At 38.8% G+C, this 20,599-nt stretch overlaps 4 protein-coding genes across 9 annotated transcripts; 1 reads left to right on the plus strand and 3 right to left on the minus strand.

Moving 5' to 3' along the window:
* The first annotated feature begins 215 nt into the window (after positions 1–215).
* LOC122867820 (troponin T, slow skeletal muscle-like) lies at positions 216–5,516 on the plus strand. Of its 4 annotated transcripts, none has more exons than XM_044179091.1 (13): positions 216–308; positions 2,548–2,577; positions 2,675–2,688; positions 2,776–2,802; positions 3,283–3,301; positions 3,471–3,531; positions 3,634–3,750; positions 3,888–3,965; positions 4,160–4,273; positions 4,417–4,526; positions 4,756–4,846; positions 4,932–4,972; positions 5,291–5,516. In XM_044179091.1, exons 2-13 carry the CDS (start codon positions 2,555–2,557, stop codon positions 5,334–5,336), a joined length of 741 nt encoding a protein of 246 aa, XP_044035026.1. In that variant the 5' UTR covers positions 216–308; positions 2,548–2,554; the 3' UTR covers positions 5,337–5,516. The 4 variants fall into 4 exon arrangements, with proteins under 4 accessions (XP_044035026.1, XP_044035028.1, XP_044035027.1 ...); XM_044179093.1 differs by having other exon boundaries at positions 3,286–3,301; XM_044179092.1 differs by lacking the exon at positions 216–308 and adding an exon at positions 328–2,334.
* LOC122867815 (dynein axonemal assembly factor 3-like) lies at positions 5,433–10,110 on the minus strand. Its single transcript, XM_044179085.1, has 12 exons — positions 10,074–10,110; positions 9,684–9,778; positions 8,431–8,537; positions 8,241–8,334; positions 7,975–8,129; positions 7,563–7,763; positions 7,309–7,431; positions 7,097–7,219; positions 6,835–6,967; positions 6,427–6,541; positions 6,150–6,224; positions 5,433–5,933 (listed from the first exon to the last, which is right to left on the minus strand). Exons 2-12 carry the CDS (start codon positions 9,763–9,765, stop codon positions 5,792–5,794), a joined length of 1,350 nt encoding a protein of 449 aa, XP_044035020.1. The 5' UTR covers positions 9,766–9,778; positions 10,074–10,110; the 3' UTR covers positions 5,433–5,791.
* A 337-nt stretch (positions 10,111–10,447) lies between these two features.
* On the minus strand, positions 10,448–15,147 carry syt5b (synaptotagmin Vb). Of its 2 annotated transcripts, XM_044179087.1 has the most exons (9): positions 14,922–15,147; positions 13,762–13,965; positions 12,620–12,795; positions 12,428–12,526; positions 12,082–12,249; positions 11,595–11,762; positions 11,386–11,503; positions 11,092–11,225; positions 10,448–10,992 (listed from the first exon to the last, which is right to left on the minus strand). In XM_044179087.1, exons 2-9 carry the CDS (start codon positions 13,958–13,960, stop codon positions 10,783–10,785), a joined length of 1,272 nt encoding a protein of 423 aa, XP_044035022.1. In that variant the 5' UTR covers positions 13,961–13,965; positions 14,922–15,147; the 3' UTR covers positions 10,448–10,782. The 2 variants fall into 2 exon arrangements, with proteins under 2 accessions (XP_044035022.1, XP_044035023.1); XM_044179088.1 differs by lacking the exons at positions 13,762–13,965; positions 14,922–15,147 and adding an exon at positions 13,015–13,688.
* A 1,190-nt stretch (positions 15,148–16,337) lies between these two features.
* Positions 16,338–18,695, minus strand: zgc:56095 (Ferritin, lower subunit-like). Of its 2 annotated transcripts, none has more exons than XM_044179095.1 (5): positions 18,539–18,695; positions 17,777–17,880; positions 17,447–17,593; positions 17,196–17,321; positions 16,338–16,927 (listed from the first exon to the last, which is right to left on the minus strand). In XM_044179095.1, exons 2-5 carry the CDS (start codon positions 17,876–17,878, stop codon positions 16,778–16,780), a joined length of 525 nt encoding a protein of 174 aa, XP_044035030.1. In that variant the 5' UTR covers positions 17,879–17,880; positions 18,539–18,695; the 3' UTR covers positions 16,338–16,777. The 2 variants fall into 2 exon arrangements, with proteins under 2 accessions (XP_044035030.1, XP_044035031.1); XM_044179096.1 differs by having other exon boundaries at positions 18,004–18,554.
* Between the last annotated feature and the right edge of the window lie 1,904 nt (positions 18,696–20,599).

Genomic DNA, 20,599 nt, shown 5'->3' on the forward strand with positions numbered 1-20,599 from the left:
AGGTCAGCAACAAACCCTTCGCTCATTATCCTGCCTGTCAGACTTCAGCGAATGCTCCCAAAAGCTGCCAGTAATCCACATATAGTCCCTGTCCTTCTTTTCTAAATCATGCCCCACACAAGACTCTCACACACACACACACACACACACACACACACACACACACACACACACACACACACACACATTTAGTCCAAGTCACCTCTCTGTCATCCCAGAAGACCCCTTATATAAAGCTCTGTCTCCCCTCTAGTTGTTACTCCCCTTGTTTTCATCATCAGTGAACATCCTTCTCTTTTGCTGTTCAGGTATGTGCTTTGACTTTTCCTCCACACTGTTCTTTTCCTAAAACCAGTGTGTTCATTCTTGTACAGTGCTGTGATATTTGAAATATGTGACCATCTAGAAGCAGTAGCTTTTGTCTTTCTGAGATATTTGCAGTCAATCAAAAAGTTGGGCTTTTCTTTTTTTTTCTTCCATCATTTTTATCTGGCACAATCTTTAAGTGGCACTCTCAGGCTGTGAAGCACTTTGCTCAAATTAGTTTGTTTAAAGCAGCTATAATCAATATTTTTTATGATGACAATGGATCAAATGAGTGTAAAATAATGTGTAATGTGAAAAGGGTCGCTCGTAGTGATGAACCCACAGAGAATTATCACCAAATCTACAGTTCCCCAGCATCTTTCAGCTCATTGTTTTGATTTTTCATTATACAATGTCACAGACACAATATATTCAGCATCTGCTTGTTCCACTTAGTCACTGAAGCTATATCATGTTAATATTGAGTGAGATATATAAATCCAAGATGGTATGTTTTCATGGCTGCACCAAACTAGATGGCTTGTATATTTTGAAACTTTGGGATTTCTGCTTAATTATAATCAAATTCAGTGGGCTCTGCTTGATCAAAACATAACAGCGTAATATGTGTTTGAACACGGGACCCACAATGGGTCAGTGGGTGTTGATAAAGGTGTATTATATCTCTGGAATTAAAAATGCTCCCTCATAACAGGTTATTCTTGGTGCCCTTGGCCTCTCCGTCCGTCTGTGACTGTGTGTCAGTCAGTTTGGCCAGAAACACTCAACAGTGAAGCGATGTGATGAATTCCTCTCCCAATCCCTCATCTGCCTTTTGTCCATGTGCCCATGTTTATTCAGATTCACATGCTCATGCTCTGAGATCTTGGCTAGAAACTAACTATGACGGTATCTGAGAGGCTTGTGTGGCCTAAGTGCTTGATCTACCATGTTAATGTACTCAAAGACAGGCAGTCTGGGAGGGCTTCCAGTTTTTTGCATTGAAAATAGTGTTTTGAAAATTGGTCTATTGCTGTTGTGTCTAACCAAATTTTTCTGTTTGTTCAGTTTAACTGTAGCTCATCAGACGGTTTTGACTTTGTGCTGTAAAATTGTAATACTGTATCTCCTGAAACAAGTCACACTGAAATACATATATGAACTGCTGAAGTAATGGTTAGGAATGCTAAAATATTTATGGGGCCCCACACACATTTAGATGATCCCTTCAGTTCAGTGAGACTGCGAATAGGTCAAATGATAATAGAGGACTTGGCTGGTGTTAATAGCAGCCAGCCAACCAGCTTAATCTCTCCATCCCACATTCTCTCTTGTAAATCAAATTAAACAAGAAGGATTGGCCAGCTGATACCTCACTCTTATCCTGGGAAACAGGACACTGCTCTGGTCTATAGTCCCTCTGGCCTCTTCTATTCCTAGATCATTAGCTACAAATGGCCTTCCCCTTAATCTTATTCTTTGAACAAAAGCACTGACCTGCGTTGAACGTGTAATGCATCTCCAGTGGCCGTCTCATAAGTCATGAAATATGTTCACTGTTCACTCAAGAGGAAATTACAGAATAACAAAACATTGAATTTCTCCTCATTTCTCAAAATTTGCCATTTTCAGGTGCTTTAAAGGCGTTATCATTAGGCGACCTGACTGAGCTAAAATGTAGTGTAACAAAATAGAGAAGAGCCAGCAAACTGATCCAGAACCCCCCCCCCCCAGTAATATAAACAGCAATATCTAAAGTTAGCTAACGTTAGCCACCATAAGCTACTGATCCTACCAGACCAAATATGGCTGTAGCAGCAAAACTGTGTAGTTGTACTAGTGTATAGAATGGAGTGAGGTTGCGTTTTATTTCTTATGAATTAAGCTTTTTATTTCTAAGTGGAAGATTGTGTCTTTCAAATGTTACATAGTCTAGCCTTAAAGTTTTTCAGGGAGTTGAGGGCTAACTCCAGTCATCGCATCACAAGTGTACTTGGTCTGTGTTTGCTGCTAAAATCCCCCAATAAGGTAAGTTTGCAGAATGTAATAATGGACAAACCCACGTTGTTGGCAAATTATGACAATTTAAGAAGTATGCAGCCGTAACCCTTTTTTAGCGGAACTACATTTTTTTTTTTTAATTAAAAAACTAAATGAGACCTTTCATATATTGGGCTAATGCTGTTGCACATTTATAACATCATTGATTTTTTATATTGGTTATACTGGTTTTCTCTCCAGTGTCACCATGTCTGATTTAGAAGATCATGGGTGAGTCAATCCAGTCCAACCAGTTAACTTTTCTACATTCATGAGCTTCTGTTTTAGGGCATGTCTGATGTATTCTTTCAATTCTTCTTTTATTTAGAGGCCATCACGAAGGTAAGGACATTCATTTAATAATTTAATAAAGCAGCAGTTTCATCTTTTCTCTCAACTCAATCACTCTGTCACTCTTTCTTTCTCCAGAAGAAGATGAGGAGCAGGGAGAGGGAGGTGAGACTGTGATGTTGAACTGTATTGATTTTATCGACCTTTTCCTTATAATATAACACATTCAGATACAAGCTAAAACAGCAACCTGGGCATCCCCACAGGATACTTCAAAATGTAAATATTGATTTGCGCATTATAATCCATCCAGTGTTTGCTTATAGCTTTCAGTTATGTTTTTCATCATCCATCATCAGTAGCATGGTAAAACACAAGGGGACTTTGAATTTAAATTCAAAATGAACAGGGCTCTTTGAATTGCCTCCGGGCACAGTAACGGTATAAAAAAACGCAGTTTATCTTTTGTAGGGTTATGAACAGTGGCCATGAACTGTGGGTTTTGTGATGTATTAAAACTTCATTCTTTGCATATTAGCGTTAAACATGGATTAATTTTACGTGTTGTGTTTTCAAATCTAACTGTGGCTTATAAAAAATGAACTGATTCACTTTTTCATTGCTGCTCTGGCTGTCATGTCAAAGAAGAACGCCCCAAATACAAGTAAGACTACAAGGGAATACTCTGCATCAAAAAATATTGTCAGATTTTACCACTAAATGCATCGCAAATAAGTAAAAGTAATGTGATCAGTCAAAAAAAAAAAAAAAAAAAAAAAAAAAAAAAAGCCCAAACCCTGTATATGTTGACATGCCTTCATGTTATTTTACAGGCCACTGGTCACACAGCTGGCTGCCCCTAAAATCCCCGAGGGGGAGAGGGTTGACTTTGATGTATGTTCCTTCAAGATTGTTTTTAATGGAACAATTACACAATCACAGCACCAACAGCAGCATTAAATAATCTTGATCTGTGTATTCACTGGTCCGTGTTAGGATATCCATAGGAAAAGGATGGAGAAAGATCTTCTGGAGCTGCAGACTTTGATTGATGTCCACTTTGAGCAGAGGAAGAAAGAGGAAGAGGAGCTGATTGGACTCAAAGACAGGATAGTAATGCCTTTCGCATGCTGTTTTCCCATTTATTTGTCTGAAAGAGAGATCTGTCAGGATACACTGACTATTCATAATAATAATGATTACAGAGACACGTGTAAAAGTCCAGCTGACATAGTTTTGTTCTGTTTTAGGAGAGCCGCCGGGCAGAGAGAGCTGAGCAGCAGCGTGTGAGGGCTGAAAAAGAGCGGGACAGACAGACACGGATTGCTGTAATTAATGTTTAACAGTATTCTACATATGTTGTTTAATCCATGCATGTCCATAATCCACTCAGATCACAATATGTTGACCCTACACACTATACAAGATTGGCAGACAACAATTTAAGTTAATCGTAGAAAAGGTTTCAGTCGTAATTTAAGTTAATGTAACTGCAGTAATCAGCTTACGATGTCCTCCCCAGGAGGAGAGACAGAGGAAAGAGGATGAAGAGGCCAAGAAGAGGGCAGAAGATGAGGCCAAGAAGAAGAAAGTGCTCTCTAACATGGGGGCTCACTTTGGAGGGTTCCTGGCCAAGGTCAGAATAATATTTTTGTAGGCAGGTGTGTCACTGTATACTGCAAGTATGTGGAGTGCATAGAATTTCTAGTTCCCTCTGAAAGAACATGACAGTCAGAGTTCATGTGTGTCTGATGAGTGAGTTGTGTTTGCTTCCTGCAGGTAGAGCAGAGGCGAGGCAAAAGGCAAACTGCGAGGGAAATCAAGAAGAAGACTCTCGCAGAGAGACGCAAGCCACTGGCTCTTGAGAACCTGAGAGAGGACGGCCTGAGGTCAGTTTAAGGTCCATTAAAGACTGATACAGTTTTTGTTGTTGTTGCCAGTAGATTTGGGTTCATTTTAAATAAACATCCATTACATTTTAAACCAGCTCCATGTTGTAGGAATGCCTGGCACATACCATTTAAAGCTGCTGCAGAAAAAGTAGCTGTGACGTTTTATTAAGATTTTAGAAGATGTATACTTCTGTCATCTCAAGGTATTAATACTGTTGTGTTTTAGAGAGAGAGCCAAGGAGATGTGGGAATGGATATACCAACTGGAGTCAGAGAAATTTGACCTGACTGAGAAGACAAGGAGGCAGAAGTATGAGGTGAGCCATTTAGCTGAGAATATACAAAACCGGTATTTTAAAAATGGCTAATTTGTGACGTCAGAATCGGTTTGTTTTTTTTCAGATCATTGTCCTCCTGAACAGAATCCAACATGCTCAGAAATTGTGAGTTGGTCTGCACACAACTCCCACACCCAAAGAAAAAAAAAGTAGAGCATTGTAGAGAGCTACTTTGCATAGACTATGCAAACATACCACAGATGGATGGCAGTCGCATTTAGGAAATGCCAAGTTCACAGCTCTTTAACATCTGCCACTTTATGTACAGGATGCACACATCTACAATATGAACATAGAGTGATAGAGCAGAAAGGGAAGTAGTTATACTTCCTTTTCAATTGCCACTCAGTCACACCTGCTGGTAATTTCTGTGTTGACTATGGCAGTTTATAATCTACTTTACATTTTCTTGTCTCAATGCAGCAAAAAGGTTCATGGTAAGGGGAAGGTTGGAGGACGCTGGAAGTGAACTCACACACGAGGCACAAAGAAGACGCTTCAATAGTTTCAGGACAAGATTGCAGCAATTTTGCAGTGTTCATCACTTAAGCTAAGAGAGATAGAAGAGATTTTTGTGTGGCATTTATTGAAATACATTCACTTGCAGTTGCATCTGTAATTATTAAAATGCACGTGTACATAAAATGGACATTTTCTATAAGTGTCATTCAAATTGGAAACTAAATGTGATTATTATTCATGAAAATTAAAACATGTAAAAATTCACAGCTACTACAAACAAAAATGAACTACTACCTGAGGCAACTCACAGTTACTACTCATTGACTGGTACACTTCCTTATGAAGGAAAAATAAATTCTGACTGCATAAGATCTTGTAAAATGTCTGTGCTGTTAAGCAATATCACCTTGACAATCAATCTGTTACATATAGACTAAACAGCCCTGCTTAAATTAACCACCTTTACTTCTTCTGTGGTATGAAAACAGCATGGACGTCATCACTCTTCCCGGCTTGCCACGGCTCAAATTCAGCCTTGAGAGCGATGCTCACCACTTTCTTTGCAAAGCCTGCTTCTTGCTCTTTGTTCAGATCCAAAATGTACCTGATACACACAATGACACACAAACTTAAATGCAAAGACCGCAGTTAGAGTTAGTATTAACTGTTTATCAATAAACTTAAATATGTAGCAAACATGAAACATCAGATTCGCAAAAGCAAACACTCTGCACTTGTGAATTACATAGCATAGTCACTGTACTCTCTGTGACTGTACTGTCACCATGGTAACAAGCCCTGTTACTATAAAAACCCTCACTTGGCCAACTCCACGACAAGCACAGCGTCTGGTGCTGCAATCTGTCTCATTGTCGGGCCCAGCTGGTGCACGCAGCTTTACAGCATTGACAGAGAGGGAAACAAAAACACAGAAATTAAACATGGTCAGCACTCATATCAGTAGTCTCTAGTTGAGAAGACAGGATGGTGAAGGGATCCTATTTTAGATTGAGTTACTATATTTATATTTAAGAAAATATGAATGATTTACTCTATAAAATTATATTTGTAGTAATTAGAGCAAAAAAAGCTCTCACCTGGCAGAGAAGTAGATGGTGTTGAAGAAGTGGGAATATTTCTGTTTTTCTGGCAGTTTGTAAAGTGAGTCCATAGGCAGGAAGGTCACAGAGATTCCATTCAGACGCATCAAGTCTGAAGAGGATTTAAGAAAATTCAGTGCTAAAACCATCAGGTTTCATACACAGTTACTGTTTCCTGTGTGCTAAACATCAAAACAGGCTTCAGAAGGATGGGAAGTGATCTACCATACACAGAAAAGCTTAAAGACCCAGTTATCAGTTACGCTTCTTCAATGTTTTTAAACATGCACGTTAAAACACACCGAAACAACAAATTATGTGTGAGTTAAACGGCTTTTGTCATTGCCTGAGCTGCACTGACAATCATCTGAAGCCACAGGCCTGCTAGTGTTAATAGCCATTTACCATTAATGGTGACAGATTTTCGGTCAGTCTGTGGGGCCTCTGTGTCTGACTGAGAAGTAGTGGGGCAGCCCCGTCTACTGGACAGGGACTGGAACAGTGCCTGTACATTTGCAAAAGAGATATCCTGGGCTGTCTGTGGATGTGAGGACAGGAAGGGAGGACAAAAAACTGACATTAATATGTTCCTCAGCTGTACGATAAAAGGAAATGAAGACATAATAAACTAACATGTAATCCGTGCCATTACTACTGAATAATTTACTTTGATGTGTTGCCCATTCTGTGTCTTCAGCAGGCTCTTGTCATCAGTTTCAATGCCAAAGGAGAGGTAAGGACTGGAAACAATGTCTCCCCAGTAGCCCCTGACAGCCACTTTGTCGTGTTTCTGTCCAGACACACGCAAAGTTAAGCTCCTTCATGCCGTCTTATTGCTGCATTGTGTAGAAACGTTGCGTAGAAAAACAAACAGCTGACCTGACTGAACACTCTTGAAGAGAGCAAACTTGGATTGGTTATTTGGTAGACGCATTCCCTCATTTCGAACGCCAAACCCTGTTCCCTCCATCGCACATATTGTTGTTTGTTGATGACACCACACTGCAGATAGAGAGCCAGTACAAAAAGGGTGTCCATCCTTCAGTGCAACATTTAGGCCTCCACATTTCTGTCCTTCTAAAAAAGAATCTCTGTGGGCAAATTTTGTGAAAGTACACCAAATATTCAAATACCCCTTTCTCGTGCAGTTTCATTGTAAGGTCCCAGTCGAAGCAGCCCCTCTTGGTGTTGTAGCGTGTTCCAAGGTGCTGCCTGACCCGATAATCCCAGGCTTTGGACATTAAGATAGGAGCAGAACACTCAGATGAAGATGATGAAGACTGAGGCTGGATCCACAACTTGAATATCCTGGCCAGCTCATCTCGCTCCTTGAACTGTAGAAATATTTAAATTATGAAATTAGTAGACTTTCACTGAATATGTGGAGCACTTACACAGCCGCATTTTGTCCATTATGTACTGTATACCAAGTCTAGTTTCACATGGGTTTGACTGAGCAGGCCTCAGTGTCTGATTTCAGAAAAAGATCAATCATAAGCTCTTAAAGAAACACCCAAGATAGGCTTGTCTAGCAGATTACTGTACCTTGAGAAGAGTTGTGTTCAGACAGGGGTGTGTGGGTGTCTCCAGTGTTTCGGTAACAGACAGAGACAGCTGTGATGCTGCACGCCTCAGTGTCTCTTCTGTCTGACTGCGGATCTCACTGTTCCCAAACACCTCCAGGAAAACCTCTGTCTTCTCTGAAAATAAAAACCATGGCAAATTAACTTAAATGTTCAGGACACATCTAGCTTTATTGATATTTTTACTGAACATTTATAAAGTGAAGAATTTCACAAAATGCCACCCACCATTATTTCCCATGCTTTCCTGAGGAATCAGTGCCAGGTAGAGGAGCAGCAGCTGTCTAGCCACCTCCTCCATGCTGTTTTCTATCACCCACACCTGCAGTAGAGCAGAGAGAAGAAGTTTGCAGCTCACAGTAGAGCATACCAATTTGTTCTCAGGGGTCACATGACAATTTCAGAGAATGAGGCTCACATGAAGGCTTGCTTCGTTCTGCAAACCAGCAATGGTCTTCAAAATATGTCGTGGATCTCCACTGCCAACCAGTAAAACATTGACCTCCCCTTCGAGTCTCACAGGGCCTAGGCACAGAGAGAGAAAGCATACAGTAGTTCCAATACACCATACTTCCAGGGCTGGGTATCAAACCTCAATACTTTTTTTGTACCAACTGAAATGTGTCACTGAGTATGAAAAGTTAGGATTGAATGTATGGTCATATTTGTAGTCTTGTTTACTTACTCTTTATTCAGATATTTAAATGATGTATACATTTCATACATTATACATTGTATAAATATTACACAGGCTGTGTTCTTTTACAGCTGTTTCTGTTTAAAAACATTTATCATTGGAGGAGTAAATGAAAAATAAGAATTGCTTTCTTTTTTGGGGACAAAATGTTTATGGGTCTCAAAGTAAGCCATCAAAAAAGTAGGATATTGTGTCAGCACTAGTATCAAAAACATTTCAAAGGATATCCAGCCCTACACATCTCCTGTGCTATTTAAATGTGATGCACAAAATAACAGAAACACTTTGTTATACAGATTGTTTCAGTGTTCATGAGTGATTTGTCTGGTTTTGTGTACATCGCTAAATTCATTAAAACTCATGTTGTTTTCCGCTTCTGTTATTGTAATGCATTATCTACCAGCATAACGTAAAACTCGTAGCAATACCATACTATAAAATACTCCATTACAGGTAAAGGTCCCGCATTCAAAATATTACTTATGTAAAAGTAAATTACAAAAGTAACAAATGTATTTTATGTGTCAAAGTGAAAGTACCTATTATGTAGAATGGCCCCTGTTAGTGTTGGATTATTATTATTATACATTAACATGTAAGCTGTACTTTAATGTTGTAGTTGATCGAGATGAAGCTAATTTTATTACATATATTTTGTATTTTATTTTATATTTTTATATATTATATAGCCTACTAATGGGCAGTTTAATCTCTAACAGTGCATCATAACACCTCATATGTTTTGTATGTAAAACTTAACCTGAAAAGTAACTATTGCTCTCAGATGAATGTAGTGGAATAAAGTAGAAGCACTAAATGGAAGCGCTCAAGTAAGTACAAATACCTCAAGATCGCACTAAAGTGCAGTGCCTGAGCGAAATGTACTTAGTTACTTTTCACCACTGCATAAAACTGACTGCTCTGATGCACGTGTGTAGGCAGACCACGCATCCTCGTGCACCTGAGGCTCTCACCCGTACTCAGTAGGTCGCGCGCAGGACTGAAGCCCCACCAAGTGATGCAGCCCGCGCCCTCACATGCCCGTCCAGCACTCATCCTGTAATGTGGCCTAAAGAAAGATAAACAAAGCCGTAAACCTGACTGTAAGTGGTTCACACCATGATTCAACTAGTAATGTTAATGTTAGTGTCAGTTGGCACAGTGTCCATGTGAGATAGCTTAGCTTAGCACGAACTAGCTAGCTAACGGTACTTGGTCAAAAGAACATCTAATAATGTTAACGTTAGCTTATCAATAAAGCTGTTATCCAGAGGCACAGACCCGTCTGTGACCTTCATATGGTGATAAAACCTGTCATAAGCTGCGAGCAGATACTATCAACTGAAACAAAAGGGAAAACTCACCTCACCGACTGAATTATGACAAAGTTTGCAGTTAACCGTCTGAACAGAAAGTTTGGGTTCTGTTGCTAGGATACAGTTTCTAAATGGGGAGGACAGGCGCCATCTACCGGTGACATGGCTGGATTTGATAGTAGTCTCCTCTCTTTAAATTCTAATTAATACCAATACATTATTATGATGAAACATTGTTGAATAAATTAATTATCCATAATATTCTTCTCCCTAATAGCATTCTGGAGTAATTTCTACAACTCCTACAGCTTTCATTTAATTACTTCTTACAGTTAAACAGTAAGAACATCAACTAATAATTACTTAAATAACCCATCGAATTAAATCAAACTAAAGGTAAGAGAATAACAGAAGCATTGATGTGAAATTGTCCATTGTGGGTTTATTTTCATTTGAAAAAATCCAGAGCATTACAACAAGCATGTTTCAGGACTCTGTTGCACCACAGCACTTCAAAAAGAGCAAAAAGGTCCAGTGTAATTCTTCCTCACGGATCCAAATTTTACTAGGCCCATGCGTGAGCACAAATACACAAAAGATGCACATTTACAGACACACACACACACACACACACACACACACATTAAACTGTCTTAAAAGAAACAAAATGGAAAACAGAACATGCAAATTGAGGAAACATCAGGATTAACAATAAGTAACATATCAGCAGTATTTGATACTCAAACAAGGTGCGACTCTAACGAGGTTTTGCTTTGACTGCCGCATCGACTTCTTCTTCTGGCAGGAGAGTGTGCCACTGGGCTACTGGACGCCTGGGATTTGCAAGCATATCTGACCAGTGGCGCAGGCCAACTCCTGTAGCACCATAACCCATGAAGGTCTTTCCAATGGGGTCATTGCTCCCAAGTTTATCATAGTCAAACACTGTGATGACGACCTGCACTTTCTGAAAGAAAAAAGAGAGATGTGTTATCAAATCATTCCCCACATCAACACTTAGTGTCTGTTGCATTTCAAATTGATAACTGATATGAAGACAGCCTACCTGTATCTGCTCAAAGGGGACATCGAAGCTGAAACTCTCATTAAAGTAAGGATTGAGCGTGTTTTTCTTGACTGTCGTCTTTTTCTTCTTAATCCGTTTCCCATTTTGCTGCAGAACAATCTTCACATACGGATCTTATGGAAGAGGAAAAGAGGGTGATATAGCTGTGTTTTGTGGGGCTATTTTACTTCCTCATGAGACTGAAGTTTGTTGAAGTAGCCAATTTTTTACAATGAATCAAGCAAATATCTGACAGAATGGTAATGGTGGTAAAGTGGAAGGAGGCTTAATTACCCGATAAGCCACCAACATCCATTTTCTTCAGATTCTTTGCCTCCATGATGTTCACTGTCAGTTTTCCAGCAGTGGGTACATACCGTAAAGAAATGCAAATATCGCCCAGTTTTTCTTGCTGAAAGGAAAATATTATGTCTTACGATTATATCCCATCAAAGAAAATGAAGAAGTGACACAAGGTTTAATGAAAAAACAATATATCATACCTCCTCCTTCTCACCACTCTCCAAATCTCTCCATTGTTGCATTGGCTGGCCCAAGTCAACACTGTTCATCGGAATTTTTATCTCACCAATCATATCGTGCTTGGAGAAACGATCAAAGTCAAAAACTTGCAGCACCAAAGTCTTTCCGCCCAACTCTGCATACGGGATCTAGAAAAACAGGTTATTATAACATTTGGATGTAGAATAGGTGAAGGTAGACAATTTTGTTTACATGTAGCTAAATTTACAAATTGTTTTTTGGGTAGGGATACACTGACATACACCATTCAGGGAATGAAAGACTAAAGACAAGGGGAAGGAGAGACATAGGCTAAACTTCTGCCTCATTAGGGTAAAAAGTGATATGTCATCAACAACCTGTGGAACACCAATGCAAGCTGTGACAGAGCCATAAAGACAAGAGAAAGAACAAACAAAACACAGACAACATCAAGTCAACAAAGGCACAATGTCAGGCACGTGGTACCTTGAAGATGAAAGTCTCGTTGAAAACAGGGCATAAATTCTTGCGTTGAACTTTGGTCTCATACTTCTTCTTTTTGTCTGGCAACAAAAAGACTTTGACATAGGGGTCTGAGGTTCCCCCCATGTCCATAGCAGCAAGGTCCTGAGCCTGGAGGATACCCACTATAAGCTTCAGAGGAAAGAGAACAAGTGTCAGAATGACCAGTGAATGGAAAAAGTTTAAGCTGTCATGAAAAGAGTGTATAAATTTCTTTGTGATGGTTATTTGTTGAGACCCTTTATTCTAATCATTAATATGAATGTCTTTGATGAACCTGATAATGATTTTGTTTTCACACAGGACCTACCTGGGAATCTGTGAAGCTGTAGTCCAACGAGAACTCCAGTTTACCCAACTTTTCCTGTTCTTTCTCCTCTTCCTCCCCCTCCTTCTTCACCTCCCCCTCCTACAAGATAAAAACATCAGTGCACTGGATATTCATCATGACGATCTAAATCAGGTAAGATTATAGAATAATGGGTTACAGGAAATCACATACTTTCTCTCCAGCCTCTCCTTCACCTTCCTTTTCCTTTCTGCGGCGACCTGTCTTCCTCTCCCTCACTTTCTTTGGCTTTTTCGTTTTCACAAAGCATTTTTTGAAAAGACAGAAGATGCAACATGCCACCAAAACCAGGACCACCACAACAATGGCTCCTACTGCCCACATGGGAACTGCAAAATAAAAAGAGGTGAATTCACTTAACAGTATTCACTATATGCAGAAAGGAGAAGATGTCTGATCCCCTGATGTCCTTTACATTCACAATAGTAGCATGATGTGGAAAAATCTATAATAAAACAATAACAATAACAAAACCCCCAACAAAGCAAACAAGAAACAAACATTAAAGTAGACATATTGAATGCTTTGTAAAAGCTTGTTGGTCTTACACATCAGGATTTTCAAGAGGCTTTAAATCTGTCACATCTTGACATTACATCAAAGAAAAAAACACTTTCATAAATTTACTCCTATAATCTAAATCAGTTCGAACAATATTTTTGAACATAAACTCCTTTTCCAAAGCTTGGAAACAGAACCAAGGATGTAATACGTAACATCATCAAAGTAATGATACTATTGAAATAAAATATGGTGCTTTTTACAACAGTTGATTGGGCTCTTTAAGCACTCGTTTATCTAGGCATGCATGTGTGCAACACCCTTCACCACAATCTGATAATAACACACTACCAGCTGGGAGTGGCTCTGTGCAACCCCCAGCAGTGCAGTGCATCATTAAGTGCCTGACTCCTGTGCAACTCAGCAGTAGCTGTTAACTGAAGGGAAAACAATTCTCATGCACTTTTTCCACTTAGATTTGCATGGGTATGAACGGCAAAAATAGTTGGTGTGATGACCCAGAAAACAATCTCATATTACTATAAAATAAAAAAAATAAAATTCTTTATACTATGTCGAATATGTCACACTCTTTTTCCTCTCATATCTATAATATATTTGACCTTTATTAAAGACTATATTCAGATGGACTAAAATGGTAAATACAAATATGTAATAATATGTATTTATCATAATGTCAATTCTGTACAGGGGTGGATTTCCTCTTTCAAATAATAAGCAAAGATATACAGTTTATTTCAACAAGTAAATTGCAAATTCTAGAAGTGGATTACTTGGCAGATGACCAAGTTCATTCATGAACTTCTCCTTCATGTGTTTGTAGTCGTGGCCGGGGTGATGTTCTGTATGGGAGTGCTCATGGTGTTCTGTATGGGAGTGCTCATGATGAACTGGCTCTGTTGCTTCCTCTGGCTCCGGTTCAGACGGCTCCGCAGCCCTCCGGGCCCGGACCCCAGCACTAGGCAACCTCATGTCAGCTGTCAAAACAGCAGAATGGGTGAAGTTATTCATGTGCTGTTGGTTTGTTATGTTCTCTGTCATGCTGGCTCCTACCGTGAGATATAACACAACTTCGTATGTACACTGTGTAATCCCTATGTCGATGCACTACAGTACAGTTAAGAGCATAGGAAATCTCTAAGCCAGATGCTTAACATGGCTGACCCTAATCCCTCTGTTACTCTCATTCCCTCTGTCATCTTCCCCACCCCATAGCCCACGCTTTTACTCCCGCGTTTGTCCCATCCCCATTTTTCTCTCGTCACTGTCTCTGCACGTAACTGGATTAAACTCTGGCGCTACAATATTAATCCAAAATCCCAGATCCTCAAAGCTTAAATAAATAGGGGTTGGTCTCCTCCCCCATTTTTTTCTCCCTTGGAGAGTTTTCTGGAATGACGACTGTTTATTAAGGTATTTCAAAAGAAGCCCAATGGACTGTCGCCAAGAATGAGGGGAAACCCCAATCTTTTTATTAGTAGTTTTCATTAATAGTTATTCCCATAGTATTTAAAATAAGAAAAAAAAACATAATTGTTTAAATATATATTATATAATGTACATGAAAAGTAATTTTTTTTGTTGGAATCAATGAAATTCCTTAAAGGCAATTGTCACATTTGTCTAGTTGCAGCTGCTTTTTAATAGAGGAAGATGCTGAATGAAATTAAAATGTTGTCTATTCACATTTATAGGTAATTCTTATCAGCCGAAACTACAGGCAAATAATTCACAGCAAAAGAGCCAGTCAAGAGATTAACCAGTCCTTTAAGTGGGTATGTCCATCATAACATTTTTTATCAATTTATCATAAAAAACACTCAATTAAAATAGTCTAGCTTTTTCTCACCAGTTAAAATTTTCTTTTGCAATGCAGTGATCTTGCACTTAATCATAACAGAAATGTTTGAAATCTTATGCATATTTATCTTACCTGGTGATATGTTCCTTTAATTCCCTCTATACTGAAAGAGCTTTTGGAGCAACTTTTAGTTCAAAGTGTATTAATTGTTGCTTCCCCTTTGGCCTGTTGGAGCCCTTACACACCCATCATTCCTTCGGTATGCTGCTGACTGTGACTGGCAGGCTCCCTACAACCCTTTCCATCAAAGCTAAAGCGCTGGCAAATCACTAGAGCAATGTTTTGATTTAATCCCCCCCACCCCTCCTCCCGATATTAGAATGCTGACAACACATCTGTTGCTTTATGTCTCTGACTGAAGATGCATAAAGAGCAACATCACCTTTTCTTATATTACTACTCCCACTGTTTAAAAAAACACACATGCTCAACAATTTAAGGCTTCTCTTTGTTGAGTAGGAAAAGTGACTGTTCATTAGACTGGTGAGACACAGCAGTGGTGATTGTGTTTATCCATTAGACTGAAGAGATTGTAGTGCATCAGGCCCTTCACTAATCCCCTAAGCATAGCTGTCCTCATAGTCAATCGTCAATCTACCAACAACTTTCACTGACAGTGGATAGTCCATCCTCCCCATCCCTTGACTTACAATTTTTCTGTACACACTGAACACATATCCGCATTTAGAGCACTGTGAACAGTAATCCCCAGGCATGCTGCCATGTGTTTGCACTGCTACATCTGGAGATCTGAGTGGCTCCAATCCAACATGCAACAGCCTCCTCTAATAGTTAACTAACTAAACTGCAAAAAAACCAAACACTTACACAGCAACATAAAATGGAATATTGTGAACTTTACAGCATTTATTGCAGGGCTGTTGTACTTGGTTGCATTATATTCCCCCTGTAGTGTGCAGTGTCCAGTCAACACCTGGCTTTTGTAGTCAGCGAGGTCAGCTAATTAACAGGACCTTTTTTCCCCTATGAGGACACTTCTCTAGATTTTAAGAATACACTACTAAAGACCATTTTAATCATACCCTAATGTTTTGTAAACACTGTTGAAAATCAAGAATTTATACAATATATATATTTTTTTAACAAGTACAGTATTCGTCATATATCTTGGGTGTGTTGCAGCACTGCATCACTAGATTGCAAATGAAACACTAACACAGTAAATTAAGACATACGCCTGGTTGTGATACACTCTGTTGACATACTTACAACTAAATCTTATCTTTGCAGAAACATGTAATTTACTAAGAAGCAGCATGGACATTTTTAACCACAAGCTGTCTGGTAGCCTAATGTTAAACATTAAGCTCCCAGTGAGTAAGCAAAGTCCCACTGTTATCTTTACAGTGTTCTGTAAGTGCAGACATGACATTAGGAAAAGCACATAAAGTGTGTTTAGACTGCATGACAGATGAGATGACTATCTGTCTGAACATATTGTAAAAAAAGAAAGACGAAAACAATATGTCAGCATAATCTGACTTTATTCAATGTTTCAATGATATTCCAAATCTTAAACTCTAAATAATTTTGACTCAGAATTGTATGCATTAAACAATATTTATTAAGGTTAAAACCTCTGACACACTGGAATGCATGACACATGATACAACTGAGTCTAAATAAACAAGTGACTCATTTAACAGCTTAGAAAAATTATAGTTTTTAGCACCATATTAGTGAGACCATTATTTTTCCACTATGGTTTAAGAAAAATTGAGGTATTTTCTGTTATTTTGCTTTGAACTTCTCTTGTGCCATTGGTACAAGAATGAAGTTTGTCAAACTGTGAAAGTGTTGTGTAGTTTTTTTTAAACGGAGAAGAATTCACAGTGTGAGGGACTGGTGGTCTCTTGACTATGTATCTTTTGAAATGTGGAGCTTGTTTCACTGTACTTCTGTGACCTTTACAGAGTGTGTTTATCAAAGAGGTATTCTCCCATAGGACCGTGTGTCTCAGATGCAGTGATGCGGGTCAGACTTCCAGCGTAATCGCCCAGCTTTTTGATAGTGTCATGGCTGTCGGTGAGGAAGTGCTGCTCAAGAAAGTCACACAGCTAAAAAAGAAGTAAGACAGAAAATAGTGAGTAAGATGTAAAACAATGCTATAAAAAGGTGGTTGAATAGGGAATAAATTAGGACACAGTTAATATTTAATTGACTAAACATTCCTCAAATCTTCCAGATTGTGATTTTGCTTAATACATGTCCCTTGTAATATATTCACACAAAAAAGTTGTTTATTTTTTTCACATCCACTCTCTCAAATAAACAATAGCCTTAGAACAAGTGGCAGTTATATCTACCTAACAGTGCCAGACTTACGTGAGGGTCAGTGTGGATACCAGCTCTGCGGTGCACATCAAGCATACATGTGTTCAGGGACTTCTGGTAGTCCAGGGAAAAGGACACTGCATCCAGACCACCTCTCCAATCCTCTCTACTTGGTTTCTAGAACAAAAAGTTGATTCTTGAATAAACATATGTAACAAGACATGTACCAATCTTATCGATAATGGCTTAAAAATGCCCCCCCCCCAAAAAAAACAAAAAAAAACTGGACATTGTGGTCTTACAGCAATGGTCTGAAGCAAAATTCTCCCTCCTCTCATGTTCTGATATTCCAGCAGCTTCTCAGCCTGTTCCCTCTCTTTCACCGAGCGCTCCAGGAAAAATTTGGAGAAATTTGGCAAGGCAACATCATCCCTGTCAAAATACATACCCTAGAGAGATGAGAGAAACACAGTTAGGGGATAAGAAAGAGGATTCCTAGCAAAGAGAACAATATCTACCGTTTTATATGAAAGCAAAAACAGGTTTTAATTAAATACATCACATAACAAATACTACTAGTCATACAGGGACTATACTGCTGTGGATTAATTTTACTGTTACAGAAATCCTACCAGAGCAAGGAAGGTGTAGGATGCATTGAGCTTGAGGTTGATGAGTTTGTTGATGTCTCCCTCCGTCTCCGAATGGAAGTTTTGTTTTACCACAGACTGCATTTCTAAAAGACAGCAAAATACTATTAGTGTAAACCAACAACAGCTGGGATAAAGCCAGTACTTAACTTCAGAGAGTCAGGTTTCCCGTTTTGTAGCAGAATACAGTCCAGAAGAAAAATACATACCTTTCCTTTCTCAGGCAGCTAACTCGGCTTTTGTTCACTCGCCCTTTTAAGTAACGTCAAGCTTACCAAAGTTCTGCACTTCTTTGCTAGCCAGCTTTTATGCAACCGATATTTAACAGCTTCAGTAAAACACCAGGCACACTGCCGTCATGTGTTACGAAATGAATTGAGTTCAAGTGGGTTGTAACGTTTATAGTCACGTGTTTAGAAGGTTTCGCTAACGTTAGCATATTTTGTTTGCTTGTTAACGATAGTTCAGTTCAGACAACATTAACGCTAACGTTACCTCACACGCTCCGACTGTTGTCTCGTTTGTTGAAAGCACTTAAAACAAGAACTAGCTATTAACGCTATCTTAATAAGTTAATGCTGACCTCTAGCCGACGTTGCATGCTGTTTGGCTAACGTTAGCTAATTTAGCACCAACTAAACATTAACGTTAGTTAACAGACATGTATGCTGTGCTAGCCGAGCCTGGCTTTGGCTAAAGTTTAATTACTCTATTACAATGCCACCTTTGCTTTTTGTCACTCACTTGGTCTGTGAAGGTAACGTTATTCCACTTTGCCAGTCTTGTAACTTAGCTGGCTTTATCTTCTTGTTTCCACACAGCAATCCTCCCCCACGGCTGACGTTAGACCGCTGTGTGTGTTTACAGCATCGGCTGTATAAAAAGGTTCATAGTCTGTGTGCATCTCCACTGCCACCTGTTGTGTTCGGAACGCATGACATACTTCAGACGATGTGACAGTGTTCAACCCATATATTGTATGTTCAACCCAGCCGAAACAAAATGTGTACTGTAAACAACCCAATGTTATATCAGCTAATTGTCGCTAAGTTTTGAATAAAAGTGGCCACATATTGCTGAGCCATAATAATGTAATGTAACTAACACATTTCTTATAACGGGCTGTACAGTGATCAGTCAAAACAGAAATTAAGCTAAGTGAAGATGGTAAGCAGACCCTGGTTGGTAAGCACATAAACATACATGGGGACATGACTCATTAAATCAAAAGCCAGCATAGGTATGTGAGCAGCAGGCAGGGTTGAACTTAGTCCTTCGGTGGATTGGAAGCCAGTGGATGTCCTGGAGTAGGGGGTGATGTGGTGGCAGGAGTAGGTGGATCAGAGGAGACAGGTTCCCAGGGGTCCTTGAAATCCTTGAAAGTGTGTGAATTTGAGGGGGGAAAATCAAGGGCTTGAAAGTTTTTAAAAATAGACATAAATAGCCATGGGTCATTGAAAGTGCTTGAATTTATATATTTTGTGCAAGAATAGAAGTTGAAGTTCTTTTGATTTTTTTTTTACTTAAAGTAAAGGACTAATTTAAAGGGCAACAGATTTAGTGTTGCACTCATAGAAATGTCAAACAGAATAATTGTACTGGCATTTATCTAGCGGTATACAGATACACATAGTGCACAGTATGACCTCACATAGTTTTGATAGACTGGAGAACCAATAGTACTTCAAATAACCATTGAATTGTATTGTATTGTCTCTTCAAGTATGGCCAGAATGACAAAATCACCTTAAATATATAGTATATAGTATAGTATGACTTTTTTTCTGTATTTGCACAATACTGCAAATTAATTTTTTTTCTGTATTCAAAGGTTTCACTTACTTAAAAGTCTTTTTTGAAAAGTAGATTCTATAGGACTTATTTGTGGTACTAGCAAAGTAAGGTTGGAGCCACAGGTTTTAAACATTTATTGACATTCAAAATTGCTGTAATCCTGCATTTTAACCAACCAACATTTGTAACTGATGTTAGTGTAAACTTGATGAATTTTAAGTTTTGTATAGATTGAGACTAAAAAAACACCAGTACCACATGAATATTAGTTTCACTTGTTGATAACTTTAGAGTCCAGGTCTTGAAATGTTAGCAAATGATCATGCAGACAGGGGCCAAATATCATAAAATACAGTATGTCTGTATGAATGTTGAATGAATATGCTTTTTAAAACATGCACTAGTTCTGCTCAATATCTAATACGGAAGCTCATCATAGTTGTTCTGTTGAGTGAGATCATGAAATATTGGCAAATAAGGAAAAGTATTATCATTTATGAAGAGAACTTCCTCCTCATGTTGCCCCAATGGAAAACATGGGACAATGTTTTCTTTGACTTTCCAGCACTTTTATTGCGTGCTGCACCATAATATGAGCCTATAAACATTTCTGTGACTTAATGTTCTGTTAAAAGTGTGTTGGTGATGTTTCTGTTCCTTTTAGATGGTAACCACAAGGAAGTTATAAATATCACTGACTACCGAGACAGTGCAAAGAAACCAAAAGCAAATCTACTGTTGTGTGAAGCCAGCCCAACTGTGACTCAACAGTGATTTTAACAAAAAAATCATTAAATGAACATTTTTAAATAGTTAAAAAACCCAAGCATCATAAAGGTACACAGGCAGTCACAAACATGAAACTGATAATGATAAACATACAGCATATATAAAGCAATTACCACAAATAAATATGTAAAACAGGCACACTTTGACCGTTAATAAGGAAGTAACAGGCGGGGCAAAGGTCTCTATGGTTGTACAAGGCCAAAAAGGAGAAGCAGCTATTTA

Source organism: Siniperca chuatsi, linkage group LG20, assembly GCF_020085105.1.
Source record: "Siniperca chuatsi isolate FFG_IHB_CAS linkage group LG20, ASM2008510v1, whole genome shotgun sequence".
Lineage (NCBI taxonomy): Eukaryota > Metazoa > Chordata > Actinopteri > Centrarchiformes > Sinipercidae > Siniperca > Siniperca chuatsi.

Bases quoted from the DNA above. Each gene is read 5' to 3' on its own strand.
- LOC122867820 (XM_044179091.1), top strand. From the start codon at position 2,555: ATGTCTGATTTAGAAGATCATGG. The intron at 3,751-3,887 runs GTAATGCCTTTC...GTTCTGTTTTAG, and splicing joins TTGGACTCAAAGACAGGATA to GAGAGCCGCCGGGCAGAGAG. The intron at 4,527-4,755 runs GTCAGTTTAAGG...GTTGTGTTTTAG, and splicing joins CTGAGAGAGGACGGCCTGAG to AGAGAGAGCCAAGGAGATGT.
- LOC122867815 (XM_044179085.1), bottom strand. From the start codon at position 9,765: ATGAGTGCTGGACGGGCATGTGAGGGCGCGGGCTGCATCACTTGGTGG. The intron at 8,538-9,683 runs GTGAGAGCCTCA...CTCTGTGCCTAG, and splicing joins GCGCGACCTACTGAGTACGG to GCCCTGTGAGACTCGAAGGG. The intron at 6,542-6,834 runs GTAAATGGCTAT...AATCCTCTTCAG, and splicing joins AAAATCTGTCACCATTAATG to ACTTGATGCGTCTGAATGGA.
- syt5b (XM_044179087.1), bottom strand. From the start codon at position 13,960: ATGAGGTTGCCTAGTGCTGGGGTCCGGGCCCGGAGGGCTGCGGAGCCG. The intron at 11,763-12,081 runs GTACCACGTGCC...CTGTTTTTCTAG, and splicing joins ACGAGACTTTCATCTTCAAG to ATCCCGTATGCAGAGTTGGG. The intron at 11,226-11,385 runs GTAATTAAGCCT...CTCTTCCATAAG, and splicing joins GGATGTTGGTGGCTTATCGG to ATCCGTATGTGAAGATTGTT.
- zgc:56095 (XM_044179095.1), bottom strand. From the start codon at position 17,878: ATGCAGTCTGTGGTAAAACAAAACTTCCATTCGGAGACGGAGGGAGAC. The intron at 17,594-17,776 runs GTAGGATTTCTG...TCATCTCTCTAG, and splicing joins CCTACACCTTCCTTGCTCTG to GGTATGTATTTTGACAGGGA. The intron at 16,928-17,195 runs GTAAGTCTGGCA...CTTCTTTTTTAG, and splicing joins GTATCCACACTGACCCTCAC to CTGTGTGACTTTCTTGAGCA.